This window comes from Malaclemys terrapin, chromosome 11, assembly GCF_027887155.1.
Source record: "Malaclemys terrapin pileata isolate rMalTer1 chromosome 11, rMalTer1.hap1, whole genome shotgun sequence".
NCBI classification, from domain to species: Eukaryota; Metazoa; Chordata; order Testudines; family Emydidae; genus Malaclemys; species Malaclemys terrapin.
Window position 1 is genome coordinate 43875737 of NC_071515.1, and position 24464 is coordinate 43900200.

Sequence of the window (24464 nt, forward strand, 5' to 3'; positions counted from 1 at the left end):
GTGACACTGGCACTAAATGCTTCAGTGTTTCTGTAAGTGGAGCTGGCCCCAGTTGTCTGATTATCAAAAGGAACGTATACTGTTCAAAAAGATTCAGCCCAAGTTTACACCAACCTTTGCCTCTGTACGCTTTGTGTACACAGGCCTCTAGTGGCAGAAAACCTACCAGGAGTAGGTTTTCCTAACCAAGAGCCTGGATTTGACCCTCCTCAAGAACAAATTTTGAAACATTTCAGATCCAAATCCAGATCCAAGCTTCCTAACTCTGGTTTATCTCTATCATGAACCCAAACCAAAATCTGAGTATGAACTACCCTGAATTTGGGAAAAATTTGAATACAAATCTTGATCTCAATTCAAATTTAACACCTCAGGCCCATCTCCATTTTAAATTATATAGACATATTTTATGCTCATGATAGTAAGGAATTAATAGCAGCAGTGTAATATAACTATGACCTGCAAGTCACAACAACTTTGCTGCTCTAGTTCTCGACCTCTCTCTTTAGCAAACATTAGGCCAAATTGTGTAGTATTGTCATGATATCATGTGAAAATCTGAGGATGAGGTTGAGAGCATCAAAGTAATTTTCAGATGGGTTCTGAACCAGGATTTGCCCTGAACTCTCCAGAACTGATGCATTAACATACTTTATCATCTAATTCCTGATACAAAGGTTCTTATCCCATTTGATAGTCGCTCCAATTGTCTCATTATTATTGTATGTGTGGAACAGAGAGCTGAATTTGGTTCCTGGATGTCATGTGGAATTGGTCTCTTCTATACTGAATAAGCATTACACTAAACTGTGGTTAAAGATGTATCATTGCAGGGAGCGAGGAGATGGGATATATTGTTTTTCTTCATTTCTAATTTTTTTTAATTTCTTTATTGTTAGGGTCAACTTGAGTAGCAAGCTGAAGGTGTGGGCAATTTACACACAGAGAGAAGTGCAATGGGGCTTAATTATTATTATCATTATTAAGCATTATTTTTAACAAACACACTGCTAACTCCAAATTACCAAAATGTACAATCCAGTTATTGCGTCTTCAGAGATGATTAATTCTGTCTGTATTTTTAACAAAGTACTGTATTTTGTGGCGATATCATTATTGAAAATTATGGTAACAGTGCAATCTCAGGCATATGAGCTATTAACATTTGAATGACATTTACAAAACATTAATAAATCAAAATTATATAACATATTCCTAAAAACTGACACAATTCTGTCATATTTTATCCTAAAATCATTAAACACATTTAGGGTAATCATCTGAAAAAGAAAAGATGGAAAGCTTTTTTTTTTTTGCAGTTGATATAAACACCCAATTCTTTTCTTATGTGCAGCTTTGATTATACAACTATGATTCTCCCTTGTCACTTTGATGATCAAGTGCATTGTTCTAAAAATGTCTATACTTTTTGCATGAAGAAATTAATGCACTGTTTTTTCTATTGTAACAGCACTGTCTTTGGGGGGGAAAACAGAGATGGTTATGTGTGTTGAGGTCTTTTTTGCAATAGTGCCAATAACCTCATATTGCACACAGCTACTTTACAAATAAAATCCCAACTTGAAAAATTTAGATGTCAACTAAATTTATGTTTTAGTGCACCCTATGCTGTTTTCTTAAAAACAGAACCATATCATATCATCAGTTTTGTTTTACTTTTAAAACACACACACACACACACACACACACACACTCTTTATCTTACTTGTTCTGTACAAGATACAAATAAAGAAATCAGATCAAAGCGTTATGCTAACCTTCAGAGCTGTTGTTCTGACCATTTTCAGATGACATCTTGTCAAAAAATGTTTTCCCACCTTTCGCGTCTGAATCTTTCACAGAAATGATGGAATGGCTCCCAGGCTGATTCTTAAATGTTGGTGAATACAAACTTCTCTCAATTTCTACTTCCTGTTAGAAGACATTACGGGGATGTGTGTTAAAAGCTATCAGTAGGAAACAGATGTGGTTTTCTGGGGGAGGAGGGTGTGAGGAGGCGGGGAGGGGGGGGGCAAGGGGATTCCATTACATGAGTGATGTTTTCCAATATGCTACAGGGTAAATCTCTTCTAACTTTGCAGAGAGCTACAAATAAATGGCTGCTGCTTAGTTTACATTTCAACCATGATGCCTGGCAGTAGCTTGCTGTTCTCATTTGGCATTTCTTTCATGGTTCCCCCACATCCCCTCCTCCCCAAGAAAGAGAAACTGCGGTTATAAGTGTCACAATAAAAGACACCACTTGCTCACATAAGATGTATATTTGTTCAAAGTAAAGTGGACAAAGGGAATTTCATTAACTGGTATATAACATATATAAACATTAAAAGATGGGTCAGAGCAGACGTATAGAGTGTGTGTATTAGTCAATAATTTGATTTTTAATATAATGTTAACCGTTATGATATTTCAACTGGATTTTATTAATCACAATGGACCACAGTTGCATCTTTGTAGTTATTACAATTATCACCACAAAAAACGTCTACAGCGCTTTGAAACAAAATGAGTAAACAGTTTCTAAACCAAAGCTACAGTGTCACCAGATTGGATACTTTGGCCTGCTGTTTGTTCCCCCACATGATGTGCCACTTAGTACAAACCTGTTCACCATCTAGGACACATTGGATCTAAAGCTTTGGACAAAGCCTTTAAATTAAGTGAGTAAAAAATTACTTTATATTTCAATGGAATAGGCTGAAAGATTCCTGTAAGCTGAGAGCATTTTCCTAGTCTGTGTATAAAGAGGGTACATTTTCCAAACAACTATAAAGCAGAGGCATGACAAACAAGTCACTTGTGACATTTATTGCTTTTTAAATATACTGTAACTAGAGCTATGTGAAAATGGAATATAACAGCTCATAGCTTTTCAAACACACTTATTACAGTATATAACTTTTCCATATTATATTTTCTCATACCTGTCATCTTAAAAGACAAAGCTCTTTTGATAAACGGCTATTTGGCAAATTTTGTGAAGAGAATGTAAATTAGAGCAAGAATTACTCAACACTTTTTCAGTGTTGTGAAATATTTGAATATATTTAATCACAACATTTAAAGAAATAAAATTTGTTTCTGGTACCTTCCACTCTTTGTAGTATTACTTTATTACCTAAGAATGTTTACAGAACACTAAGTGACAAATTACAGGGTGAAACATACACACATATAAAACCTTGTATATTGCAAAGCACTGTTCAAAAGATGTGGTGCCTGATTTTCAGACAGAGCCTCCATTTTTGTATCCATAATGAACTCTAGGTACAAAATTATGGACACAGTTGTCAACAGAAACAAAATTGCTCCTCTAAAAATGCAGACCTGGTTGAGACCTATCATAGAACCAACCCATTAAGACCTAATAAAGTGGAAATTTGGAGGAGGGGAGGAGTAGGGTGGCCAGATGTCCCAATGTTATAGGGACAGTCCCAATATTCAGGGATTTGTCTTATATAGGCGCCTATTACCCCCCCCATCCCGATTTTTCACACTTGCTATCTGGTCACCCTGGAGGATGAGAAGCATTTCACAACAATCATATACATTTTTGTATCTATAAGGGTCATGCTAACTAATCTGATAGGAGGGTGAGTAGCAATGGAGCAGGAATTCTACTAGCCGAGTTCACATAAGAATTTTGAGCTTACCCATACAATTATTTCCTAAGCAAAAAGCCAAGTTCATGAAGAATCCATCCATTGGTGGTATTTAGGTCCTTAGCAAACTCCTGTTGGTAGCTTTGGAAGTCCTAGTGGTTTTATCAAGTCAGGTTAGTCTATCAATATGCCTTGCTGTCCCTTGTTCTTTTAGGGCCTGATTCTCAAGTATGCCAAGACTGCTTCACAACCCTTCAGCAATGCAAAGGAGACTTAAAATGGGTGTAAATTACATTTACACACAACTTAAGGACCCCTTACATTGCCAAAGTGAGGTACTGTGGCATTAGTGTAAATGAGAATCAGGCCCTTAGACTCTATTTTCATTTGATTCACCTTTGAACCTAAAAGAGTACTGGAGTTGATTGATCTGAAAACCTACAATGTAATCCCTGATGAGATGAAGGTACTTACTGCTACTGTATGTCGTACATTTGCACAGTTGATTTTCCTTATTTGGAAAGAAAATACTGTACATCTTTCAAGCACAGAATAAAATCCTGTAATTTGCTAAATACGTTTTCATTTTCTTCAATAGGGCCCTAAAGTATTTCATTGTTATATTATTAGTAGCAGACTAAATCCACTCTTAAAACAATTGTAATGAAAAGAAGACTTGTATTAAAATATTTCAACCAGTTTGAATTGACCCTATAAGTAGCAAAGGAGAATCCCTAATGGCCAAACCTTTTCAAACTAATCTGTACTAGCATATTTGAAACTGATATGTTAATGAGCTTAAGGTGTTGCCTTGCAAAGGATTTTTTTTTTGTACTCCAGACAACTTTTGTCTTTATTTTTATGCAAATAAGGCAACTGTGAGCTCTCAGAATCATGGCTAAATAGGACATGTTTTAGAACCAAAACCAGCTGACAAGGCTACAAGGAAAAAGACAAATTAAAATTTAAAAACAGGTGTGTGTGTATATGTGTGGAGCTATATATATATATATATATATATATACACACACACACACACACATATATATAATTTGATTTCATATATATTTCAGGTAAATCAGTGATGGGCTTTTAAAAGTCTTTAATCTGAATCAGATGGGAGTACATAATAGTGATATTCTAATATCATCTTTAGGTACCAGGAAGATTTAAAACCCTTGGAAAACTCACAGTATGATTTTTTTTAAGTGACCCATGGCCTGGAGGCAGAGTTCAGGCAATGACCACTCCCATACTGGCATTGTTATCCCAAAACAAAATATTTGGTATGGAGGTAAATTATACAGTGTAAAAACTAGCTTAGTAGCGGGGAAAGATAGCATCATATAAACAGATCAAGGGGGTCTGCTTTTTAAAAAAACAAACGAACATAAATTACACATTCTTTAAGCATATCAAAACGAGTGGTGACTGGGCAAGATTTCGGGGCACCCAAATGAAAACCATATATAGATCTAGGTCTTTCTCTTGCTTTAATAGCATCATGGTGTGACATTCTATACCTTGGGGGAGCGTCCTGTAACCCCATATTCCTCATTTTTATATAATTGTGATCTTACATATAAAGCATGCCTTGTAAGGTATCAGGGGAAAGGTTATGATCTGCTGAATGTCATATCTCTATCCATATATGTATAACATTAATGCATACGAAGTTATGAGAATTGTGTTGTATGGTCGTCACTGAAACATGCTGTAAGTTGGGGAATTAGCCAGATATTAGCTCTGCAGAGGCAACAGCAAGGAAAGTAACCAACACCTGGGTGGAGTGTTAAACAACCCATCAACAACCATTGTTCAGCAAGGGAGCTACAATTCAATGACTCACCTGTATGAGGTGGAATTGCTCAACCAGGGGAATTGCTCAACCTTGCCTGGAGACTCAGCAATGCCCACCCAGACATGCCTGGACTTGTGTTTTCCAAGCACAAGGACTGAGGGTATAAAACCGAACACAGGGGGCCCATGCTTGGCCTTCCTTCTTCACCCACCTATGCTGCAAGCAACAAGGACACTCTGAAGATTCCAGCTGAGAGGACTGGCTCAGATTTCAAGGGTGAAATCTGTGTACTTTGAACAGCAATAGGGTTACCATATTTCAACAATCAAAAAAGAGGACGGGAGGAGCCCCGCCCTAGCCCCGCCCCTGTCCTGCCCTAGCCCCGCCCCTGACCCTTCCACTCCCTCCCACTTCCTGCCCCCTCAGAACTCCCAACCCTCCCCCCCACACCTTGTCCCCTGACTGCCCCCTCCTGGGACCCTGCCCCTAACTGCCCCCAGGACTCCACCCCCTACCTAAGCCTCCCTGCTCCTTGTCCCCTGACTGCCCCCTCCTGAGACCTTCCCCACATCCTAACTGGCCCCCTCGGACTCTACCCCCTACCTGTCCCCTGACTGCCCCAACCCTTATCCATACCCCCACCCCCAGACAGACCCCTGGGACTCCCACGCCCCATCCAACCACTCCCCACCCCCTGACAGCCCCTCCCAAAACTCCCGACCCATCTAAACCCCTCTGCTCCCTGTCCCCTGACTGCTCCGATCCCTCTCCCCATTCCTGCCCCCTGACAGCCCCCCCAGAACTCCCAAACACCCCCCCTGCTCCTTGTCCCCTAACTGCCCCCTCCTGAGACCCCCCCACCTGTACTCTGCCCAAAACCTTACACCCCCCAACCCCCAGACAGCCCCCCCCGAACTCCTGACCCATCCAACCCTCCCCCTGCTCCCTGTCTCTTGACTACCCCACCCCAGAACCTCCCTGCTGCTTCTCTGACCCCCGGCCCCCTTACTGTGCTGCAGAGCAGCGCGCTCGGCAGCAAGGGAGGGGAGCAGGGTCGGAGCTCCAGACTGCCGGAGGCCGAGATGATGGCCGGCGATCTGTGAATGTAGGGCGGGGGGAGGGAGGGAGGGAGAGGAGGGGAGTGGTGTCAAGTTGCAGGAGAGAGGAGGGGGGGAGTAGAGGGGGGGCTCAGGCTGCCGGAGCCCTGTGCAAGTGGCACCATCCGGCCGGCTGCCCTGTAAGCCCCGCACGCTCTGCATGGGGGGCGGGGGAAGTCCGGACATTGACAAATTCCTCCCGGACGCTATTTTTAACTGAAAAAAGCCGGACATGTCCGGGGGAATCCGGACGGATGGTAACCCTAAACAGCAATATCCAGTGGGTGAGAAAAATTGCTTGATCTAGATGTTGCCCAGTCTAATAGGGTTGAGAATTTAGACTGCATACTTATATTTTATTTTATTTTATTTTATTTTGGTAACTAACTCTGACATGTTGCCTATCACTTAATATCACTTAAAATCTATCTTTTGTGGTCAATAACTATGTTTTATCTTTACCAGTGAGTTTGTATGAAGTGTGGGGCAAATCTGCTCAGATTTTGCAAAGACTGGTGAATATCGTCTTTCCATTGATGAAGTGGTGAACCAATTAATAAATTTGCACTGCTCATCTTGGGCAATGCAAGACGGTATATTACTAAGATACAGGGCTGGGAACTGGGGGGTTTTGGCTCTGGTGCCTTTCTCTGTGTGATTCATGAGCGGCTCTGGGAGCATTCATGCAATATAGCTGGGTGTGGGGCTCCACATGCTGTTGAGCTGAATGCTAACAGTGCCTGGAGGGGTTTGCTGCTGGTCACTAGCAAGGCATTGTGAGAAACAGCCCAGGCTGGAGAGATAAAGGAGCATATTGGTCCCACAGTCCCAGGCTGCACCCCCAGGATCCCGTCACACTTAAAATGCTCATCAATATTGCTCTGTCAGCTAGGGTCAGATTTTCATAAGAGATAAGGACAATTGGGGCCAGATTTTCAAAATAGCTTAGCTGCCATTTAGGCACCTAAACGAGTGACTAGACTTTCAGAAGACCTCAGCAGACAGGGTTCTCAACATTTTTAAAAATCTGGCCATTAGTGTCACACTCAGTGTTCCCTCTAATTTTTCCCACACATGTGCGGAATGAATTTTGTTATGTGCACCAATACGGAGGTGATGTCTGACACATCACCTCCGTATTGGTGCACATAGCAAAATTAATGTGGCAGGGGTGGGGCCGAGGGGTTTGGAGTGGGAGAGGGGACTCAGGGCTGGGGCAGAGGGTTGTGGTGCATGGGGGTTGAGCACTCCGGCTAGGGGTGTGGGCTCTGGCGTGGGGTCAGGGGATGACGGGTTTGAGGTGCAGGCTGCCCCAGGGCTACGTCCGGGAGAGAGGACTCCCCGCAGCTCTCTCTCCTCACAGCAGTACCTGGACTGGTGGGGATAGGCCCCTCTCCCCACTGCAGCAGCTCCAGGGCTGGGGCTACAGGATAGATGCCTCTCCCCTGGCCATGTCCAAGTCCAGTCCGGGTCAGGGCTAGGTTGGGGCCGGGGAAGGGGTGCCTCTCCCCCGGCCACGGCAGGTCTGGTTTGGGGCCTGTGAGGGGCGCCTCACCCCCGGCCTTGGCAGGTCCGGGGCTGGGTTGGGGCCAGCAGGAATTTCTCCCCGCTGCAGCCTGAGAGCCTGCGCAGCGCTTAATAGACTGCTGCGTGGCCGCACAGCTTAGAGTGAACTTAGGTCACAATGGGAGTTTCTGGGTTCTGAGTAATTTTGAATCTCTGGCCCCTGGTGTTTGTGGGTGTGGAGCTCTTGAAAATCTGGCCCTGTGCGCTTTTGGACATCAGGCTTTTAATGTCAAATAAGAATCTGTGGTTTTAAGGGAATGATGAAGTTCCAAGTTTCAAAGACTTACTTTAAAAAAGAAAAAACTGTACATTTTCTTTGTGTGTCATCTGCAAGTGGTACATACATTTGTTATAATTTATTCTGTTTTGTACCATCCTGAACTTAGTCTGTTTTTTGCTTTATTGTAAGAAAAGGAAACCAAGAAGTAGTGAGCCAAAGGCACAGCTTATTTGACACACAATAAAGTTTGGAGCAGGGGCAGCTCCAAAGTTTGGAGCAAGGGCCAGAGAAACTAAGCCCCATCAAAAATGTCACAACTGCATAGCGGGCTGCTTACCTGCAGAGTCCAGGTACCACCTGTCATTGAGGGACTCCTGGCCCTGCAGCACATGGACTGTAAGCAGCAAAGAGCAAACGGGGACAAAGGCTTCGGTGGGATTAGCTCTAATGAGGCATAGGGCAATTGGCACATGCTCCCTGAAGTACAAGGATGAGAGGCAAAGGGATGGCAAGGCATACAGGATTTTGTGGAGCTGTTTCAGATCACATGCATCTGCTGCCTCTGCTCCTGCTTTTCCATACACAGCAACAAACAGGAAGCTTTCTGAACTAAGTTCTCTGCTTAGAGGTGCATATCAGGTAGGAGGGGCAAAGTTCACAGCCTGGAGGACTGTGTGTGTGTGTGTATGGAAGAGGAGGATTCTGAGCCAGGAGTATCTGGTGGGAGAGGAGTCAGAGCTGACGAAAATGGCTCTGAGTTCTTGGGCGGTAAAGAGAAAAAGAAAGGTCTATTAATAGGGTTTCCAACCCTCTAGAATTAGCCTGGAGTCTCCAGAAATTAAAGATTAATCTTTAATTAAAGATTATGTCATGTGATGAAATCTCCAGGAATACATCCAACCAAAATTGGCAACCCTAGCCGTTAACCTGGGAGATAAGTTTTATTTGTTCCTAAGTGGGAGCTCGGTTGAGTGCACCAAGGAATGGCGTTAACTAATAATGGAAGGTGCAGGTAAACTGATAATGTGTGAGTGTGTGTGAGTGGTGGAGACATGGTAGAGGCGGATGGTAGGGTAAGAGCTAGATTAGAGGGGAAGAGGTTGAAACTAGGAGAAAACAACAAATGGATCACTGAGGGATACATGATGATTTCTCCTACCTGGCCCTGTGCGGTCAAGTATTCCACTTTCCCATTATGAAATGGGTAGGAGGAGGAGAAGGGGAGAGGGATCCTTTCTTTCTTCCCACTTCCTTACCAATTTTATGTATTTCCTACCAAAACACTTCTCTGCCTCAGCCCTCACCTTCTCTGAAGCACAGTATCCCAGTTTTTCATTTTGTAAATATGATCACCCTGCCACGGGAATCAAGACAGTTTTCAAATTGCTACCAGCTAATCCGTTTGGGCTAGCCATCACTTCTTTGGAAAGATCAAATACATCCTTGCTTGTAACACATTCTGACTGTCTCTTATACACATATTTTAAAGAAGGAATTGCATATATCAGGGAAGTGGGCTGATGCACATATATTGGGGCATTCCTAATAAAAGCAGTGGAAAAGGTTTTAAAATCTTGGGGTCCTACATGTCATCTAATTCTTAGCATCAGCAATGGCACCTGGACATAGACTCCAGATAATGATGGAGTTAAAGAGCAGAGGGGCTGCAAATGTGGTGGATTCACTGTTTCCCTTCAGAAGGTATAAAGTATTTGACTAGTAATGAAAATTTCAGTACAATATGAAGATAAAAACAGAATCCCCAAGGAACCAATCTTCCTGTTAAAACACAGAAACAATGATAGCTTGCTGTGTGGATCAAGGGGAGCATCAAGACCTTAGACTAGTACTTCCATTGACCAAAGCCAAGGAAAGTATGTGCTGTAGTTGCTCACTAGGAATAATCCAAAGAAGTAACATGGCAGCTCAGTGGAGGAGTAAAAGTCAAACTACCTCTTTATCAGCCTAAAACCCACCCTTAATTCTGCCCCTTCAGGCCATCTATCAGACATATGAGCAAGGGTATTTCTGAAGAAAGGCCAACTTTCAGTCAAAATGCATTAAGGTTCTTTATGATATCAAAAGTGAAACACAGTCTAGGTCATTTAGTGAATCCAGTTGCCAAAGTAGGATAGCTTCTCAGAGTACATTTTTGAGTTTTTTTCTCCAGTCTAATTTTAAAAGTCTCAAATAATAAAGATGCTAAAGATGCTACCATTTCCTGAGGGAGACTTCTACAACTGATCATTGCCTGCTCAGCCTTATTAAACAGCATTTTGAATTACAACAACAAACGAACAGAAGTTTATATATATATAACTATATATAAACTATATACATACTGACTTACCAGAACTATCTTGTAACTTTATTTAGTTCTTATGATAAAGTTGGCTGACATCTTGAAGGGAAAATTCCACAGGAACTGTGGTACCAATTAGCACCATATTATTATATACAAAAGCCTTCCCATGACTTAAATGTCCTGTGTTCTTTTACAACCAAATTGCAAATTATTACACAAAACACTCTAAGGCTAGTAAATTAGTGAAATGCTGAGATTCAGTTATGTTAAATAAAAATGCAGCTAAGTTTCTATATATTGTCTGTTTTTGCTAATGAAACCAAATAGCAGTAAATGATTTAAGACACAGAAACAACATTAAGATTCTAATCTAAATCAATAAAAGCAATGAACTTCCACATAAAGGTGATTTCTAAAATAGTCATTGTACTTAACAGACTTTTTACAGTGGTCACCAAGACTCTGATCCAGCAAAGCAATTAAGCTTACTAGCTGTGATAAATGAAGGGGGGCGGGGGAGATAGCTCCCTTTTATGGACAGCCAGCCAGCCAGCCAGTTAGCTATAAAATCCCTCTTAGTAGCTATTCTCTAATTCAGGGGTCGGCAATGTTGGCACGTGGCTCGCCAGGGTAAGCACCCTGGCGGGCCGGGCCAGTTTTATTTACCTGCTGACGCGGCAGGTTCGGCCGATCACGTACCCCACTGGCCGCGGTTCGCCGTCCCGGGCCAATGGGGGTGGCGAGAAGCGGCGCAGGCGAGCGATGTGCTGGCCACGGCTTCTCGCTGCCCCCACTGGCCCAGGACGGCGAACCGCGGCCAGTGGGATCCGCGATCGGCCGAACTTGCCGTGTCAGCAGGTAAATAAAACTGGCCCGGCCCGCCTGGGTGCTTACCCTGGCGAGCCATGTGCCAACGTTGCCGAACCCTGCTCTAATTGCTCTACCTATAAAGGGTTAAAAAGTCTCACTGCTAAGCATAGGTAAAGGAAGTCATGGGCACCTGGCCAAAAAAGCCAATGGGAAGGCTAGAACTTTTTTAAAATTGAAAAGCGACTTCCCTTTTGTCTGTCTGTCTGTTCTCCCAGAGGGAAGCAGACAGAGCAGCTATGCTGTAAGAAGCTTTGGCCAGGTATGAAAAAATCATCAATATCATACCTAGAAACTACTCATTTAAAACCCCAGATATGTAAGTAGATCAGGAAATGTCTAGGAAGACGCAATTAAGTTTATCCCTTTTATTTCTTTATGGCTTGTGGATTCCTCTGTGCTAATCCCAGGTGTTTTTGTTTTGCTTGTAACCTTTAAACTGGACCTCAAGAAAGCTATTCTTGGTGCTTAATCCTTGTATTTGCTCTTTTAATATCTAGCAATAGCCTGAGTTCCCAGATGTATTTTCTTTTACCTTTTTTAAGAACAGAATTGGATTTTTGCGTCTTAAGAGGTTTGTGCACTTTTTTTTTAATTTAGCTGATGGCAACAGCTGATTTCTTTTTTTCTTTCTTTCTCAGCTCTTCCCCGGAGGGGTGTGTGTGAAAGGACTTAAGGGTACCCACAGTAAGGAATTCCCAAGTGAGCCTTCCTAGGCTCTCAAAGAGGTTCTGCACTTGGGTGGTAGCAGCATCTACCCATCCAAGGTCAGAGAAAAGCTGTAACCTTGGGAGTTTAATACAAACCTGGAGTGGCAAGTATTAATTGTTAGAATCCTTGCAGGCCCCCACCTTCTGCACTCGAAGTGCCAGAGTGGGGAATCAGCCTTGACACTAGCAATGCTGGATTAGGGCCCATTTATATCTTCCAGTGTGTGACCTCAAACCCCCTGTTGACTTTTCTCTTTTTATGGCCTTAATTTTAGGTGCATATGCTAATTTGTTTTGTGCCCAATAGATTTTTGTGTGATAGGCTTATGAAATATAAACAACCAGTAAACATTTTCAATTCTTGTATGAAATTAAGCACGTTACTACAGGAATCTATTCATTTACTTTCAGTTTTGACCTCCCTTTTCTGCTAACTTCTAGCAGGAACTAAACATAATCAATAACAAAGAAATCAAACAAGAAAATAAACTCTCACAGAGAAAAGAAAGAATGGAAAAGGAATTGTATACTATATCAAGATACTATTTTTCTAATTACATGGTTTGTAACCCAGTTTTAATTACTGTGTTTTATCCAACTGGAAAACAAAGGGCATGTTTAAGCATTCCAGATATAAAGAAAATCTCCCAATCTGTCTTTGTTCTGTATCTTACCAAGTTCTTTGGAGAAAGGACTCCAGTACTACAGTACTTCATAAATCAATAGCACTACAGTACACAAGTAAAACGTGAACAGCATTAACCTTAAATGGCCAAACCCTGCAGTCTTTATTGCAAGTTATCACAAGCCCATTTACTGATGATACACACACACACACACACACACACACAAAACCACCCACTTGTTGGGTGGACTTTTTTTGTTTTTTTTGCAAATTTGCAATTTGCAACTATCATAACTGCTTCTTTCCCAATTAGGACTAAATCCTTTTAAAATCGATGAAGTATTAGATGGTTAAACTGGTTTAAGATGCAGTAGTTGAACTTTCAAATGTATTGCATTCATTATATTATTTTTTCTTTTCTCTTGCTCAAATATAGGACATCTTTTTGCTATCTTACTTAGTATTACCTTAATGTGTGAGCAGTCCTGTTCTACACATAGTGAGTACACTTATAAAGTTTGCAAACAATAGCCATCTGGGCAGGGTTGCAAGTGCTTTGGAGGATAGGATTATAATTCAAAATGATCTGAAGTAAACAGGATGAAATTAAATAAGGACAAATGCAAAGTATTCCACTTAGGGAAGGAACAATCAGTTGCACACATACAAAATGGGAAATGACTGCCTAGGAAGGCAGTATTCTGGAAAGGAACCTGGGGGTCATAGTGGACCACAAGCTAAATATGAGTCAGCAGTGTAACACTGTTGCAAAAAACCTAACATCATTCTGGGATGTATTGGCAGGAGTGCTGTAAGCAAGACATGAGAATTAATTCTTCTGTTCTACTCCATGCTGATTAGGCCTCAGCTGGAGTATTGTGTCCAGTTCTGGGCGCCACATTTCAGGAAAGATGTGGACACATTGGAGAAAGTCCAGAGAAGAGCAGCAAAATGATTAAAGGTCTAGAAAACATGACCTATGAAGAAAGATTGAAAGAAAATGGGTTTGTTTATTCTGGAAAAGAGAAGACTGAGAGGGGACATGACAACAGTTTTCAAGTACATAAAAAGTTTTTACAAGGAGGAGGGAGAAAAATTGTTCTTCTTAACCTCTGAGGATAGGACAAGAAGCAATGGGCTTAAATTGCAGCAAGGGCGGTTTAGGTTGGACATTAGGAAAAACTTCCTGTCATGGTGGTTAAGCTCTGGAATAAATTGCTTAGAGGGGTTGTGGAATCTCCACTACTGGAGATTTTAAAGAGCAGGTTAGACAAACACCTGTCAGGGATGATCTAGATAATACTTAGTCCTGCCATAAGTGCAGGGGACCTGGACTAGATGACCTCTCAAGGTCCCTTCCAGTCCTATGATTCTATATGATTCAAATCAACGGAACTCTACAGATAAGCTCCTCACTGTGAGTAAGAAGTGACATAATCTGGCCCATGGTGATTAATCCTAATTAGAAAGTATTTTCTGGGAAAGGTTTTTGTCTTTTTTGTTTAAGGAAAAAATTAACATATTTCGCAATGCAACACAATTTACCTTCAGTTTTAAAAGTCATTTTCAGAGTAAGAACATATAATAAATTCATGAATTTTGACAAATTATGTGGGGAAACATTGAATGTATATTCTTAAAGCTTGTAAACCATTAGAAAGCAACAATAATTGTGCCATTGTTCATCTTTAATAAAATGCTTCTTCCCTCCCAATACGCCAGCAAGCATTATCCTAAACATGAGTCTTGTCCTTTATTTCGTGATACATCTTGCTTTTTTGCATTCTATATTTGAGTGTTCTTCCCTGTACATAACAGTCAATGCTTTCTGGAAATTCATTCTTGTATAACAATTTGTCCAACTTTCTAAATTATGGTAGTATTTGCTTGAAGAGTATCTGAAGGATTTCTAGCATGGTATGTCAGCATTAAAATAAAATGACTGATTAGATTGTAGAGGCTATCGATGTCCTGTTACTATGGGTATCTGATAAATCTCTTCAGGAAAAAAAAAACCTAATCATCAGATGTATTTTCACATCAGTGACTAGAAAAAGAGTGCTGCCTTTATTATCCAACAGAAGTGAACTTTATAGGAAATCTTGGATATAGCGCACATTAATTTTAGCAAATGGACAGATTGTGAAGAAACATACAATTAGGAAAATATTCATTTTTCTTTTTCTTTTCCTTTTCTTTTTTCATTGAACAATCAAAACGTACAGAACCAGGTTCTCATCTGGTGTAAATGTCACTGAATTCAATGGAAGCTACCCTGGTTTAAGCAAGTTGAGGATTTGGCCATTATATCTGAAGTGTGATATTGACACGTTTTGAATACAGACATGGGGAAGGGGGAGGAGGGTAACAAACGAAGAAATACCCCAGGTTGTGCTCTGTGCAAGACCAGGGGAGAAATGAGGGCAGAAGGCTGCCTTCATGCTCCTCCAATCCTGGGGCCAGAGAGTTCCTGGCATAAATTAGAGCAGACTCAGGGTCAGACTGCCACAGAATTATCCTTTCAGCAATCATTAGGCTAACAGAGGTCCATTCGAATGATGCTTTAGGAATTCCTTTAATTCATTTAATTTTAGTACAAACCCAAAGTTCAAAACATAATGAGTTTTCAATTATTATTGTTGACACTTCTGAGAACAAAATGAATTAATCCTTTTGCATTCCCAGTACATTTGTTTGTAGTTACCAATAACATCTAAGCAATTACCACATGTATGGCTATTTCTTACTCTTGCTTGTATGTGTCTGTGCAACATAAACTATGTAAGATTTTGATTTGCATTTGCTTTAACACTCATTAACTTATAAAGTAGCTCTTCTCCAAGAATTTGTTCCAATTTTCATGTGTGTGCTAGAAATTATTTTTGCCACATAAACTTTATGTAAATGGCTATTTTGAAAGTTTGATGTAATAGGACGTTAGACATCAAGCTTCAAAGATGTATTGTCTTTTTGCCTGTTTTGTTGTTGTTGTTGCTATTTTTTAATATTGATTCTGGGGAAGTCTTCTGTATTTCAGTGAGATTTGTCCCCAAAATCTATTATAGATAGTCTTTAAGAGCAGACAATGCCAGTCAACATTATTATCTAATTTTGTTTTGTTGTTCCTAAATGTTCAGAAAAGCACCTTTGTCAAATAAGGCTGAAAATCTGAGGTTTCTACCTAGAATCCATTTATCTTATTGTAACATTTGCTTGTTGAGTTTCCCCATGTGTAAGCTTCTTTGAATCTCAGACTTTGCTTTGCAGTGAGCTTCAGTCCTTATTTTCTAAGACTGCAATATTCTTGGATTCAGTGCTTTTGACTTTTAAAGACTTCAATAACTAGTCCCCTGTATTAATAGTTTTAGTACTATTCTTTTCCTATTTTATACTATGACAGGAATTTGTTATCCTAGCTCCACAGAGTATTTAGTTATGGCAGATTGAATGCAAGTTAGTACAATTTCAACGTAAGTAGTTTGAGACCTGTGTTTACTGTTGCAAATTGTTTTGCTAATTTCAATCTTGTGATTTGTGTGTGTGTGTAGGGAGCAGGGAATGTTGCCGAATAAATGCAGATATGTTTTCTCTATTGTTGCACAGACATTTTTTGGGATTATTAATGGAACTGTTTTGTAAAATATAATTAAACTCTGGTGCAGTATTATTTCTCCATCAGATGTTCAAACTGACTTCTCCTCATCTTCATAGTTGATTTTATATTTTTGTCATTACATTGCACAATTAATTATCCACAGCCATATTTTCTGTAAGGTCCCTACCAGGCAAATCAAGCTCCCACCTCTTCCTCAATGGAGAGACACTGTGCAGTGAAATTGGTATGATTCCAGTGTACAGTGAGGACCAGATTTGAGGCAGAGGAAGTGCACACTCAGCATAGCCATAGAGCTCTGCTTTAGAGAAGCCTCTTATGTAGCAGTATCCCAGTTATCGGACAATGCCAACTCCTCTTATTCCCTCTACCTTCCACAGAGAGGCCACATAAGGGCACTCTCTAGGCTACTTAAGTCCAATGTCTCAAGTTGCTTCTGTAGAACAGCTGCAGTGCCACTTCTTAGCTGGGATGGATTCCTCCCCCTTCCCCAATGCACATTTCTCCAGAAGGTAGCTGAGGTGCTGGAACCTGGCTCAGACCCTCGGAGAATACATTATTTACTGTTGTGTGGAAAGTTGCTGAAATATATTACAGTTACCATAAACTCCTTTTAATCGGGACAACCTTAACTAGGAGGGCTGCTTTATTGGGATGTCTCCCCAGATAACTTCTTAGCCTAATGATAGTGACTAGTAAAGACAGCTGCTTAATTAGGATAGAATTAGCATAAATTCCCCTTAATGAGAGAGCACTGGGCTAGTGCCAAGTGGTGCTTAATTAAGTGCTAAATAGGTATGTAATTCTTACAAAAGTTCCCAAGTAAAAATTAAAAGTGAAAGAAATAAAGATAAAATTCAGGGAGTATCATTTTTTATTCTTTATTATTTAGTGCGTTGCTTTATTTCATGTTAAGCTCATTGTGATTCTGTGTATGTGTCTGTGCAAAATGTTATCTTTTAATGGGGACAGCTGCTTACGTGGAACAATGACTGTGCGAATAAGCTGACTGTTCCACTTTTTGGACCACAATTTATTGAGAGCTAGCTCGCTAGCTAGGACAGAACACCTAGGTGCAGATATACAGAGCAGCCATGATATCACATACATGATTAGGACAGTTACTTTCTGATAACTAGACTTGGCAGAATTTGATTTTTTTTTAACAATTTTGATGGATAATATCAATGTTAATTTTTAAGCATTTTTTTCAATTTTCACTGATTTAGATTTTCACAGTTGTGGGAAATGATGTGTGACCCTCTCCAATAATTATTTAATGACAGTAGATATTGAGAGCAAAAAGTTAAAAGTACCTCAATGGAGCTCCTGCTCCCGCTCCACTAACACCAGCATTACAAATCCTTTCATAAACATTATGGTGGGACTCTAATAAATTCTCAAGCAGCATTTTTCTTACTTTGCCTATCTGTTAAATTTTGGATTATTATTGATGGAAATACTTTTAATCAGTTAGTGTGTGTATAGTGAAATAAATGTTTACCAGCATTTACCAATTAATAATCTAATCCTTCCAAGGCTACTGCTAACATATATTCAGTATCCTCTGGATGCTTTAAAGAATAAAGCATATGAATGCCAAATTTCAAAGATATATAGTCATCACATTCAGAATATGCCAAAATAAAGATTCCCGTTTTATTAGCCTACTCAGTGACTACGCTTTCATTTATATAGTGCATTTTTTGTTGACTGTCTAGTGTTGTGCTAATCTAAAGGTCAGTAAGCCAGAATACAAGAAGCTTTAAATAGAACAGAAGTATTTACCAAATTACTACTGTCTTTCCTGAATACACTGAATTATCTTAGATCAGGAGAGAAGGGAAGACCTGGTGTCACCATATTGATTAGACTGTAAGCAACAGTTCTTAATGTACAAAACATTTAATCTTTTTAATTGCCTTTGAAGATACAGTTGAAGATACTTCTGAAAAAGTCTACAGACCTACCGTACTGCACTCAGGATTTAGAGCTTAAACCAAAAAGACATTTCCAGAGATGACCATCAGCAGTGATTCTAATAGAAGCATTAGAGGCCTTTCCAACACAAATAAATATGTAAATTTAAAAAAAAAATCCTAGTTAGATATGCCTTATCCTGTTTTTATAGTACCTCAGAAAGTACAAGCCAAAGAGTCATATTTTTCTACACATCTAGAGACTATACTGGTGAAACACCACACTCTTTTATCTCTCTTCCTGTTTTCCTATGCATTCTGTTCCATTACCTGGTGATTCAGGCCAATGCTCTGTATAGGAAGACCATTATTTTAAGTTGCATTGTAGCACTGGAGTGGTTACAGACTCACAAAAGGATTTCTGTAAAACTTTTGAAATGAAAAATGTGGGGATTTCATTCTAAATACAACAATTAAGAAAGCCTACTGTAGTTTATATAATGCTCAAAGCACACTGTGTCATGATACCCTTCATTTACAGCTACAAAATCCAAGAACTTTTCGCTCTGTAGCTTCTTCACTGTAACAATAAAGAACCTCATTCCCTTGATACCCTTGTGCAGGAACAATGAACAACTATAATGCGTGTACTCCCTGAGTGTTAATAATTGCTCCTGCTTAACACTTTGGTAATACTTGGATTCTGTGGTGGGAAGACCATGGCACACCCCACCATGCTGCACCCTTCCCAAAAATGATACATTGGGATATATAATTGGCTGTCCCCAGTATTGCCCACCCCAAGCATTCAAAAATCAGGAGTCTGGCCCCCCCAAAATCATGACACTGACTTGAAAATCATGGGATTTAAAAATAATAAATGTGGTGTTCTTTTTATTTGCTTTCTGGTGTTGGAATTTTTAGGGTTCACATTTTCAGCCTTTTCTCCATAGCCACAAGGCTAGAAACTTTTTTTTTTTTTTTAAAGAAAGGTGAGATTCTCAGGTACTAAATGGATTCCAGCAGCTGGTGCTATAAGAAAAACACCAAATGTCCACAAAGTTTGCAACACTGTCTCCCAGCCCTGCAGGAGTTCTTGTGCTTGCATGAAACTTAATAGCTTCTGGAGTTCCCATTCTGGAGATTGGATTGCTTCCACTCCCACAGTGAGGTGTGGCTTAATGTGTCAATAAGAGTATGTGTGAGCATATACTCAATGAGAGAAAAAAAAAAGACTAATGAAAAAGGGGGAATAATAGATGGATAAATGAGGAAGGAAGGAGATGCAAAAACAAGAAGGAGACGGTATGGTTGAATGTTTGAAAATCTGATTGGTTGCTTAAACAAATATGCAAGGCCTTGATCCAGCAAGCTCTTAATTGTCTGTGAAATTTTAAGCACACAAGGAGTATTACTGAAGTGAATGTGAACATATTAGTTATGTACATGCTTAAAGTACTTTTCTGGACTCTTACCTCCTAAATTCACTAATATCACACATGTTAAGTCCATTTTAAGAAATCTAGATGAGAAATCCCTTTCTCTACCTACACTAATTAAGTGTATACATTGAACTATATAATAGGCTTTCAAATATCCCTGGGGGTAGAAATAGGACCATAACATAGAGTGAAAGTTTTCCTGGTCGTAACATTTCACTGCCTCACTCTTTATTTACAAAATATTTTCAGTACATTCTTAACCTTGCTTCAGTTATGACACTGCCTCTTCTTGTCCTTCTATTATCCTTCTGGATGTTTAGATAAGGATTGATGGGTCTCTATATATTTGTGGCACGTCAGGTTAAGAGTTGGGTTTATGTCATACCTTTAGGTTTTGCTAATAGAAAGCATTCTGTAGTCATTTCATTTTTGAGTAAGGAGGGCTTTCTACAACCACCACTGATCAGACTGGCTCTGGCACTTCACATTTTAATTCAAAGCAACAGAATGCTGAATTGAAGAATGTGTAAGAGTGATTTGAAGTTAACTCTGGAGCTGGACAACCTGAAAATATAACCAACCTTAGTGAAATGTGTAAAAACAAAACAAAAAAACAGTAGAAAAACTTGCATCTGAAGAAGTGAGGTTCTTACCCACAAAAGCTTATGCTCCCAATACTTCTGTTAGTCTTAAAGGTGCCACAGGACCCTCTGTTGCTTTTTACAGTAGAAAGACATTAACACTGGCCTGTTTGAAAAAAATCTGTTTGAAAAAACACATCAGAAGCCTGGAAATGTCAACATGATAAAAGCCGGCTTCTGATGTGTTTCACGTTTGTTAATTAAAATATGATGGAAACTCATCCCAGTGCAATTTATAAAGCAGTGACTGCACAGAATCATGTCAACCATCTGCTGGAAAGCTGAGGGCATTATTAAGACTGACTGCAAGCCCCCTAAATGGTCTATTACAGAGGAGTGCTAATAACACCTGCTGCATAAACTCCGTGAATCTAGTAAGGAAAAACACTGAGGCAAACCCCAGCATTCTCAGTTGATTCTCTGCAATGCACCATTTCACTGAGCCAAAATTGCTCAGGAGGCTTTTTTAAAACACAGTGGCTTCTTGGAGCTTGTCCCCAGACCTGGTTCCCAGAGACATCTACCTTTTCAGCAATTAATGATTGCCTATATGGTAATTTAAAGGTTGTGAGAAGTTGATGGATGCAGACAGCAGCAGTCTGGGACCCCTGAAAAATATCATCCGAATTAGTCTAGAGTCACTTTGACAAAAATGAGAGCAATTGCCAAGTTAGAATGGGGCTGTTCATTGTAAAGACACATTGGGGCCAAATTCTGCCTTCAAATGCACACTAAACTATTGATTTCAATGCAACTCAGGCAGGTACCTGCCCTTAATTGGCAAAACTCCCATTTATTTACCATACCCCATTGCCAAATGGAACTTCACTGTGACATTAAGGATGGGCCCCAGGTCCTGCTGTTTCAAATGCAAAGACCCCAACTACCTGAGCTAAAAAAGAATTCTCCATTGTTAGCAGTATGGGGCCTATGGCATAGTTGGGCAATTTAGATTCCATTCAGTATAACGCATAACCTCTGTAGCCAGCTGATTACAACATGCTAATCTCCAACAGCACAGCAGTTAGCTGCTGTTGGATAATGAGTTTTGTGCTGCTGCTGGATCAACAACTTTGGACAGTGCATTCCTCTTTTTATACACAAAACATGTAGCACATGCAGCATCAGTGCAAACTCCTCACATTACATGGAAATAAGCCTAAACCATGACCTGGAGGGATCATCTCTAGGGATAAGTTTTGATGGGCAAAAAGAATGTGTTGTTCAATCATATTGGAGAGAAGCCAAGCTACAATACAACTAAGGCCTTGTCTACACTACAAAGTTTTGTCAACAAAAATTATGTTGAGACTCAAAAAGTGCTATAATAAAAATTGATACTTCACGTTCACACTCACTCCCTCTGTCAGCAGAGTGTCTCCACACTTGGGGCACTAGCATCGACAGTGTGAGCAATGCACTGTGAGTACCTATCGCACAGTCCAGCTCAACACCTTCTGCTGCTAGGTCTTGTGGGAAGGCAGAGCGGATCACGGCGCATCTTAGGACAGGGTTCCATGATGCATTGCTTTCTGTCCCAGCATTCCATGGGCTTCCCGCTTTCTTTCGTGGCATTTTTCAAAGTCCCTTGATTGCTGTGCACCCCGGCATCTTTGTGAGAAGGGATGGATCCTGCACTGCTCTCCTATGCTCTGATAACTGTCATGAAGACATCATGGATGGCAGTGCAGTTAATTGCGAAGTTCCTAACTGAAGAAGCCTCCCAGTTGCTTGACATGCTGTGTGATATGGATAGGAGCAACTTTAGATTGATTTTGGCATTCACAGAACAGCTGCCGAGAGTGGGACCGTCGTTTTTTGGCTCGGGAAACAAGCACTGAATGGTGGGATCATACTGTCATGCAGGTGTGAGATGACAAGCAGTGGCTACAGAACTTTTGGATGCTGAAAGCCAGCTTCCTGGAACTGTGTGCGGAGCTCGCCCCAGCACTGTGGCACAAGGACATCAGCATGAGAGCTGCCCTATCAGTAGTGTGGAAGCTGGCGTCAGTAAAGAATCAATTGGGAGTCGGAAAGTCAACCACTGCAGCTGCATTAATGCAAGTGTGCAGGGCAATTAATCACATCCTGCTACGAAGGACCGTGACTCTGGGAACTGTGCGTGAAGTAGTGGATGGCTTTGTAGAAATGAGTTTCCCTAACTGTGGAGGGGCAATTGATAGCACACATATTCCAATTTTGGCACCGGACCACCTTGTGATGGAGTACATCAATAGGAAAGGGTACTTCTCCATGGTGTTGCAGTCGCTTGTGGATCACCATGGGTGTTTCACGCACATCAATGCGGGGTGGTCTGGGAAGGTGCATGACACATGCATCTTTAGGTACATCAGCTTGTATAGCAAGCTACAAGTCGTGATTTTCTTTCCAGACCAGAAGATTACAGTGCGGGATGTTGAAATGCCCACAGTGACCCTAGGAGACCCGGTTTACCCCTTATAGCCGTGGCTCGTGAAACCTTACACAGGAAACTTGGACAGCAGTAAGGAGAGGTTCAACAGGCTGTGTAGGTGCCAGATGACAGTGGAATGTGACTTTGGAAGATTAAAGGTGCGCTGGTGATTTATTGCAGGTTAGACCTCAGTGAGGATAATATTCCCATTATGTACATTGCATAATCTTTGTGAAGCTAAGGGTGAAAGATTTGCTCAGGGCTGGAGTGTTGAGGCAGACCGCTTGGCTGCTGATTTTGAGCAGCCAGATACCAGGGCTATCAGAGGGGCTCAAAGGGGGGCAATTCAAATCAGAGAGGCTTTGAGGCAACACTTTGAAAATGAGAACGAGTAATGTATATTTCTGTGATTGGTGCTGCAATGTTACATTACATGTAGTTTTCCAAGGAAGCAATGGGGACATTTGGGACCTTACATTCCAGTAAGCAAATGATTAAACTGCCTGTGTATGTATTGGTAGTTCCTGCTATCTCAATTTGTAGGAAACAAAGATGAGTTACTATTCAAATGTTGCTTTTATTGCACAAGAAACAACATACGCGCGCACACACACACACGCACACAAAGATGCTTGGTCGGAAAGGCGGTACCAGGAAGGGCAGACTTTCAGAGCTGTGCGTAGGTCCAGCTATCATTCTGAAAGTTGTCCGAGGGGGTGGAGTGAAGGGGAAACAGAGAAATCTCGGAAAGCGGAAGAACTGTGCGGTCAGTTTGGGGGCATGGAAAAGAGTTCTGAATGTGATGCAGGGGAGGGCGTGCACTGATCTGCTCAGTCTGCAGCATTATTAAGGACTTCAGCATTTGTGTATGCTTCTCCATGACTTTAATCATCCGCTCAGTACCATCCTTAACAAACTCCTGATTTTCTTATCTGTCCTGCCTTTCGACTTCCCTCTACTCCTTACGTTCCCTTTTCTCTGCATTTGGAGAAGTGTAGTACCTCCCGGAACCTGTCTTCTTTTCTCCATCTTGGGCACTTTCTTATTTGGCAGAGACGCTTGGCCAGTGTGTGGGGGGTGTTCCTGAAGGCCACATCTGCCGAAGCAGAAGGAATCATGCACAGAACATGATTGTTAAGTTCATGCACAGCATTGAAACATTTCAGTAAAATACAGCTTTTGTAACATAACCATCACTTTTCCACTGATGATTGGCAAGCACACATCTCTGCGAACACCCACAGCATGATGAGTGTTGGCATCTCCTCTCCTGCTTCTTGATCACCGGAGAGCAACTGCTGAGACTGGCTCGACACCTCTGGAGTGGTGAACAGTTCCTGGCTGCCTGCCCCCCCCCGTGCGACCCCGCCAGGAGCTCCACATCGTCATCTAACTGCACCTCTTCATCAATGACTTGGCCCTCTGGGTTAGGTCCTCTTTCTACCACCTCCAAGCCTGCCGAAGTATCCACAGGGCTCTTGGCGGTGGGTGGGATCACTACTGAGGGTAGCATCCAGCTCCTTATAGAACCGGCAGGTCTTAGATGCAGCACCGGAGCGACAGTTTGCCTCCCTTGCCTTATGGTATGCCAGCCTCAGCTTCTTTATCTTCGCTCTGCACTG

General features: G+C 41.1%; 1 protein-coding gene across 2 annotated transcripts in view; it reads right to left on the reverse strand.

Annotated features, from left to right (window-relative positions):
- XIRP2 (xin actin binding repeat containing 2) overlaps nt 1-24464 on the reverse strand; it is a 147010-nt gene that overhangs the window by 67491 nt on the left and 55055 nt on the right. For both annotated transcript variants that reach the window (XM_054043677.1, XM_054043678.1), the window contains exon 2: nt 1779-1932. In XM_054043677.1, coding sequence (XP_053899652.1) covers nt 1779-1932 — 154 coding nt within the window. The remainder of the gene's footprint in view (nt 1-1778; nt 1933-24464) is intronic.